General features: G+C 45.6%; 1 protein-coding gene across 1 annotated transcript; it reads right to left on the bottom strand.

Moving 5' to 3' along the window:
• Positions 1 to 1,671: 1,671 nt before the first annotated feature.
• Positions 1,672 to 5,217, bottom strand: LOC148010336 (pentatricopeptide repeat-containing protein At2g03380, mitochondrial-like). Its single transcript, XM_087671059.1, has one exon. The coding sequence runs from the start codon at positions 5,215 to 5,217 to the stop codon at positions 1,672 to 1,674; it is 3,546 nt and encodes a 1,181-aa protein (XP_087527185.1).
• Between the last annotated feature and the right edge of the window lie 2,988 nt (positions 5,218 to 8,205).

Raw genomic sequence — 8,205 nt, 5'->3', positions numbered from 1 at the left:
CTTCAAAGTGAACCTAGCTCTAATACCATGTAAAGAAAATACTCAACCTTTTGGGACTAACAATAGTGCTCAGGATTTTCATCGTAATTTCAATTGTCTAAGCTTTTCTATCCAAGGGATTTGATCCTGTCAAAAGAACATTTGGTAAAAGTTTGGGAAGTGAATGATATAGGTTCCTCAAGATCACGATCTCAAGTCCTTTTTGCAACTGAAGGTATAACACATATAATAGGTGTACCTCTGCATCGCATGTTTAACATTCATCCTATGCATAAGCTGAATGTCTAGCCAACCATATCACATAATCCATCCATCAAATATGCATAGATAGAATGATGATATAAGCACTTTGATACTCAGTCCAAAGCCCCTCAAAATTTCTTCACAGAATTAAAAGCTAATCTCCCTTGATCTGAAGTAGAGGATCCAACATAAAAAAGGGGTGCCATAATGTAACACCTTGTTATCTGTGGTCACTAATGACATGACAGAGAAGTTTGGTGAAGTGGCTGGAAGGAAGAGAGAGGAGTACTATATTAGGATGCCAGGGATTCAAAACTTGCTAGTTACCAGCCTGTGACCATTTATTTCATGAAGTTCCTCAATGTCACACATCAGGAGGCCATTTTTTAATCACATGGATTTTTCAGCAGCATCAGCAGCAATGTACCATGCCACCACTTGGCAAGATATTTGTTTTGGTTAATGGGAAGCCTAGATACTTTGCATTCCGTCACAAATTTGTGTGTTCTAATTTCCATGGATGAAGAATGACACACATAATGCACCTATGATTATGCTATGAGCTAGACTGGTGGAGGGCAAGGATTCCCCCTTACTTTTTTCATCGAATTCTTGTCAATCATCATTCTTGTCTATCCATGCCTTGACAGCCTTCCCATTGAGTGCACTTCCCTTCAGCAAAGTTCATAATGATACTGTGACCAGAACTGAAGCCACTTTGAGCTATTAGACTCTGGTCAACTTTCTCAAGGTTCTACTGCCTTGGTCTCTCTTCTCCTCTAGGTCTATTGAAGTAGGGGAGAGTTGATTCCATTATATCTTTCTATTCCTGAGGTGGCTGCTCTGAGTAAGATGCCAATATTGAGACCTGACGGGACTCATAATTTGTCACCTGGCAGATTTGGAGTACCAGATGCAAGCGGGCTCTCAGAGAAAGCAGTCCACTACTGATCTGTTCTAGCCTCTATCTGGTTAGGATAACATTCACACTCTCTGGCAGGGATTAGACAGACTGCAGAATGGTTCCCAATCTCAGCAGGAAGTGCAGGATTTACTGAGGTGACACCAGCTGCTATGGGTCCCAGAGTGGCATTTTATCCTTCCTTACTTCCTTTTCCTATCTCCTTGCTGAGGGGTTGCACTTCAAACACAATGGCTCCGCTGTTGAGATTGGTTTTTATTAGTTGAATCCATTTCATGCCTTGGCTCTGCTGTTGAAATTGATCTTTTATTAATCGAATGAAGGGGATTAGTCCCTTCTATGGCTTGTTCAATGGGACATAAAGGTAAAACACCCCTCCTGGTGTTTTCCATTTTTATCATGACCTGTAACGTATTTGATACATTTAACAATGCTATGGGAAATTCTCCATGCCTATTTTTCTGTCCTAGCTTTCACAATCATAGCTTCTCTTGCTATGTTAATTGTCACCTGCTGTACACTTCTGACAAATAGGATCCCTGCTTGCATTCAACCGAGCTGTCATTGACCTGTCTCAACCTGCATTCTTTCACTCTCAGGATTTCCATCTCAAGTGCTAAATGTTGAAGACCAGCATCCCTATAGATGCTTGACATCATCACATAAGCAGCAGCCTCCTTAGGATTAAGCCTTATGGCATTGTCAAATGCCTGCTTACCCAGCTCCAAGTTGCCAAACGTGCAGCATGCACCAAGAACACACATCCAGATTGCCCAGTTAGCCTGCATTGGCATTTCCGATAGAATGCTTTCTATTCTCTTGAACTCACCTGCATGTCCTAGGAGGTCTATGATAGTAGCATAATGCTTCAGGTTGGGACTTATAGCATAAGCTTTACTCATTAGCTCAAACAGTTCAACACCTTTGTCAACAAGGCAAGAACGACTGCAAGCAGAGAGAAGGGCAAGAAATGTCTTTTCATTAGGTATGATATTTGCTTGTTGCATTTCCTTAAACATCTGCAGACCTGCAACACTATTTCCTTCTCGTGTGTAACCAGTGATGCATGCAGTCCAAGACATAACATCCCGATCAGGCAATACATCAAACACTGCACGAGCATCTGCCATACATGCACAGCAGCCATAAGTGCTAATGAGAATTCTTCGCATGGCAGGAAGCATATCATATCCAGCAGCAATGATACCGAAGTGAAGTTGCTTGCATGTCTCCACATTTCCTACTGTCCTGCAGGCTTCCAAAGCACATGTTATCGTAACATCATTGAGAGGCACACCTTCCTCTTTCATCTGTCTAAATAAATCTAGTGCCTTCTCTCCTTCTCCCTGCTCCACATATGCTGAGAGCATGACATGCCGAGACACAACATCACAGTTCATCAAACCTGCAAACACCGTCTCTGCTTCCAGGATACTGCCACACCTACCATACATAGTCATAACAGCATTAGAAACAAATAAGTCTGACATGAATCCCATTCTTTGTGCATCAACATGTAGCGCTCTGCCAATTTCCAAAGGAACTATATAGGTCTGTGGCAGATTCTCCACCACCACCTCATCTTTCCTTACCATTGAGCAACAAGCTTGAAGAGCCATGATGACAGTCTGCTGATCTGGACAGATATCATGAACCTGCATCTGCTTGTAGAACTGTAAAGCATTTTCTCCCTGACCCTGATCCACATAAGCTGACATCATCACACTCCAGGACACAATATCACACTCACTTAACCCATCAAAAGCATATTCTGCTTTCAGAACGTCTCCACACTTGCCATACATACTGACAAGAGCACTACCAGTAAACCCACCTAGTGTAAGACCCTTTCTTAAAGCATCAGCATGCAATCCCTCACCAATTCCTAAAGCCATAATTTGGCTTGATTGTGTCCCATAAATAGGGGCTTCATCTGACTCCACAAGGAGGCCACATGCTTGAAGAGTAGGAACAATCATTAACTCCAGCTGAACTGGCCAAACCCCTTCCTCTTGCATTTGCCTGTACAATTTTAAAGCATTGTTACATTTACCCTGCTCAACATATGCTGAGAGCAATGCTGTCCATGACACCTCATCACGACCAGTCCACTCTACAAACACATGTTCTGCTTCTGGTAGGCTTCCACACTTGCCATACATACTTAACAACGTATTCCTGATGCAAGCATCCAAAAGGAGGCCTTTTATTTCAGCATCAGAATGTAATATACGACCAATATCCAGAGAATTTGCTCTGCACAGAGTCATCTCGTCAGCCATGGCTTCTTCCTTCATTGCATGCATTCCGCATGCTTGAAAAGCAATCACAAATGTCTGCTGGTTAGGGGACACACCTTCAACCTCCATTTGCTTGTAAAACTGCAAGGCCTTTTCTACTTTGTTATGATCTACACAGGCTAAAAGCATTGCGTTCCAAGACACTGTATCATGGTGATGCAACTCTTTGAAAGTAGCCTCTGCTTCTGCAAGACTTCCCCATTTCCCATACGTGCTCACAATGCTATGACGAACAAAAGTATTGGTAGTGTAACCTTTCCTCATAGCATCTACATGTAAAGCTTTCCCCACTGTTAAGGGCATCGCTTCAGTCCGAACTCTCTTGTCAATTGGAAGAGCACTGCAGGCCTGAAATGCAATCACAAATGTCTGTGGATTTGGCATGACCCCTTCTACATGCATTTGCTGGTAGAGTTGCAGAACCTTCTCTCCCTGACCTTGTTCTACATATGCTGAAAACATTGCATTCCACAAGGCAATATCACGCTCTGGCAACTCATCAAAAACATGCTCCACTTGCATTATGCTCCCACACCTTCCATAGAGGACCAGAACTGCACATCCAACAAAAACATCTGAACCAAGGCCTTTCTTTCGAGCATCAGCATGCAATGCCTGGCCAAAATTCAGACACACCATTCTGAAAGGACTTTCTTGTTCAATTATGAGACATTCTGTCTCCAAAAGAATGTTGCAAGCTTGAAGGGCCATCACAAGGCTCTGCTGGTTGGGACTAACTCCTTCCTCTTGCATTTGTCTGTAAAGTTGTAAAGCCTTTTCAGGTAGGCTCTGCCCAACATATGCTGAAAGCATTGCACTCCATGACACTACATTCCGCTCATACAATCTTTTGAACATATTCTCTGCTTCCAATAATCTTCTACACTTGCCATACAAAGAGATAAGTGTGCTACCGATGAATACATCAGAAGATAGGCCTTTCCTCTCAACTTCAGCATGTAGCAATTCGGCTTCTTTGAGATTAGATAAGAGAGTACAAGCTTTAAGAAGGTTGACATAAGCGCATATATCTGGCTCAAAGCCATCATCTCGCATCTGCTGATGCAAGGGCAACGCTTCATAGCCCTTTCCACATGCAACAAAGCCTGAGATCAAGGCTGTCCAGGAATACACGGAACGATGTGGCAACGAGAGCAAGACGACGTAAGCTTCATCAAAGGCGCCACATTTTGACAGGGCCGCAACCATGTGATCGCCGACCAATCCTGAGGGCACCAAATTCTGCTGCAAGACGAGATCGCAGACCTGCTTGATGTGGGACAAGGCTTTCAATCGGCTGCATGCCTTCAGGAAGGAGACATAGGCCTGGGCATTGTTCAAGAGGGCGCGGCCCCTGCAGGAGCGCAGCAGGTCGAGGGCAACATCGAGCTGCCCGGTGTCACAGAGCGCTTGAATATCCTCACAGAAGGCGAGGCTCTGCGCATTCTCCCGGTCGAATGAGGGTAGGCGAGAACCCACCCAACCAGGCGTGCACGCATGGTTTAAACAGAGGACGTCTCCGCATGTCTTGTGTCTGAAGTCCGGGTGAGCAGGGCTCTTCTTGGTAGGCCTGTTGTCCCACCAGTTCCAGGGGTGGGAGAAGAGGTCCTGCCATAGCCGGGTCTGCTTCTCGGGGCCGTGCGACAGGCGATAAGAAGACCAGCATGCTCTGACTGATGCCGATGCCGATGCTGATGTTGATGATGATGCTGCGGGTGCTACTGCTGTTGTTAAGGCTTTGGAATTTGGCATAGCCTATCCTGGTGTCGGCCATGAGCGACCCCCTCGATAGCATGCCCCCAATCGCATCATCAGCTGTGCACATGGCCAGCGGGAGTTGCGGGCAAAGGCTCTTCTGTGAGTGTGCAACACACTGCCGGTACCACCCAATGTTCACAGGAAACGTTTTCCAGAATTATACAAAATTATTCAGTGTGTGTACGCCAAAAGATATGTAAGTTTTATTTCTTTAACATATCACTATATGCTCGCGCTTTTATATTCTATGTCTTTGAACATGAGTGCACAAAGCTAACACTTTATTATACCATTAGATCGTAGTCGAGCGTCTTTGCTACAATCGACCTGCTGTTCTCTGATCACGAGACATATGAGCAAGCCATCAAAACAATCGGCAAGGCTAACAACACACCCTCCGTACCAGTCTGCATGATGGCAAGAAGCCTTCGTGGGAAACCGAAGCCCGTCAACTTCCAAGTCCCAACCAACAAAAGGGAACTCCAGGAGATACTGGAACACCTAATGGACAAGCTAGCTGGCAATCTAGCTACAAATTTCAAACCACTCCAGGATCTCTTAGATGAATCCAAGTGGCAATGGACCAGAGTGCATGACTTAAACCTCATGTATAACTGGGCCCTAGTTCCTGACCAATGGCAAGAGATATACCAAGCCCTAGGAGACGACGAGCAGTCTGATAAAGAGGATTCTAACGACGAATACGAAGACTGCCAATCCTTCAGTGATGAAAGTAAGGGTGAGGTAGATACCGTGGAATACGACACTGAAGGACAAGAAATAGAGCAAATGCGAGCAGATTCCAAGCCGCAAAAAAAGAGTATCTTCAGGATGGAGCAAGGAGTCATGCACATGGAGTGTAATCGTGCCTGGTTGGAACACGTAGAAGCCATAGACCTTGAGCAAGCAGGCCTAGCCCAGTCAGGAACGACATCAGTACTTAGGACTAAATCGCCATCTGAACTGCGTCCATCAAGGGAGACCACCTCTTCTAGCGAAGACGGAGGGTTCGACTCTGAATCGGAGGTTAGTTCAGATAGTGATCCAGAAATCCCTAGGCCACCCACAACCAAACGCACCAAGGGGGACCTACCTATCCACCTGAGGCGCAGACGATTAAGGCAGGAAAAGGCAAAACAACCCAGGGATATACGAACGGAAGAACAACGAAAATCGCAGGACCTCCCTAAACGATTTACAAAATTCAAAAAAGAGGATAGGGTAGTAGTCCTGTTAGGTGCCAAATGTCAAGCGCAGACAAGCGAACCAATTGAGGGACCAACCAAGGTCAAGGAGGTGGACCTAGTCCAGAAAGGGGAAACACCCTAACCAGTCTTCATTGCCGATGACTTGACTGATGAAGAAGAAACGAGTCTTGTCGCTCTCTTGCGAGAGTATATAGACGTGTTCGCCTGGTCCTTAGAAGAGCTTAAGGGGGTAGATCTGAGTGTCGTGACTCACAACATACCCATGACGCCAGACGCAACGCTGGTCAAGCAGCGACCGTACCCTATGAATCCAAAGCACGCTCATGTTGTCAAAGAAGAGATTGATAAGTTGATGAGAGCGGGATTCATTTATGAAATTGAGCACACAGATTGGGTATCGCCCATAGTCATCGTGATGAAGAAGAATGGAAAAATCCGAGTGTGCATCAATTACAAGAAGGTGAACGCTGCTACCAAGAGGGACAACTATCCGTTGCCGTACACCGAGCATATGCTTGAGAGAGTGGCAAGCAAGGAAGCCTACAGTTTTCTGGATGGCTTCTCAGGGTACAACCAGATGCAAGTACATCCTGCGGACGGCCTTCACCACTGAGTGGGCCGTCTTTGCTTACATAGTCATGCCCTTCGGGTTGACTAATGCCCCTGCCACTTTCCAACGCCTCATGTGCACCATCTTTAAGGACATGCTTCGCAAGGAGTTAGAAGTCTTTGTCGACGACCTCTGTGTCCACTCGACCTAGATCGAATATCTAGACAAACTCCGAGCAATCTTCGAGCAGTGTCGCTTATATCGTCTCTCCTTGAACCCCTTAAAGTGCTAGTTTTGGGTGAAGCATGGATGCATCCTAGGGCATGTGGTATCAAAGAACGGCATTGCCACTGATTTCTCGAAGGTCAGGGTTATTGTTGGCCTTCCACCCCCAAACAACTACAAGGGAGTTCAATGCTTCCTAGGCCATACTGGATACTATCGGCGGTTTGTACTGAATTATGCGTCGATCACCAGACCCTTGTACAAGCTGCTTATTGTCTTCGAATGGACCAAAGCATGCCAAGGGGCATACGAAGAGTTGAAGAAGACTCTAACCACAGCACCAATCCTACGAGCCCCAGATTGGACCATTACTTTCCACGTGCATATCGATGCTTCTAAGTTTGACGTGGGGGCAGTGTTGTGCCAACCTGGCGAGCACAATTTAGACTATCCAATGAGCTTTGCTAGCAGACAACTCACTGAGACGAAAATGAACTACTTGACAATAGAAAGAGAGAGATTAGCCATGGTATTCGCTGTGAAGAAATTCCAGCATTATCTTTTGGCTACGCCCTTTACCTTCTTCGTGGACCATCAAGCTTTGCTCTATCTAGTAAACAAACCTTGCGCTACAGGACGCATAGCTCGATGGCTCCTTCTGCTTTTAGAGTTCGACTTCTCCGTGGTGGTACGGAAGGGAAAATAACATTACATGGCTAATCACATGTCACGCTTTCCCATTGGAGAAGCTGTTGGACAAGGTGTTGTTGATGGATTACCCGATGCCCATCTATTTAACCTTTCCAGCAAGAGAGGTCTGATCTAACGCCATATTGGGCAGATGACATAGTCCAAGTGCTTGAGCACGGACTGTCAGACCAACCAATAGAAAAAGCTCGACTTAGGCATTTAATCCTTAAGATCCAATCCTATCGGCTGATTGCAGGCCAACTCTATAGGCTGGGGCAAGATGGATTGCTGCGTAGATGTGTTTGCAAG

The sequence above is a fragment of the Lygodium microphyllum genome, chromosome 29, assembly GCF_053477565.2.
Source record: "Lygodium microphyllum isolate KBCC chromosome 29, Lygodium_microphyllum_v1.1.10, whole genome shotgun sequence".
Taxonomy (NCBI): Eukaryota; Viridiplantae; Streptophyta; class Polypodiopsida; order Schizaeales; family Lygodiaceae; genus Lygodium; species Lygodium microphyllum.
The sequence above is the reverse complement of the archived record's forward strand: the minus strand, read 5'-3'. Positions and strand labels throughout refer to the sequence as shown.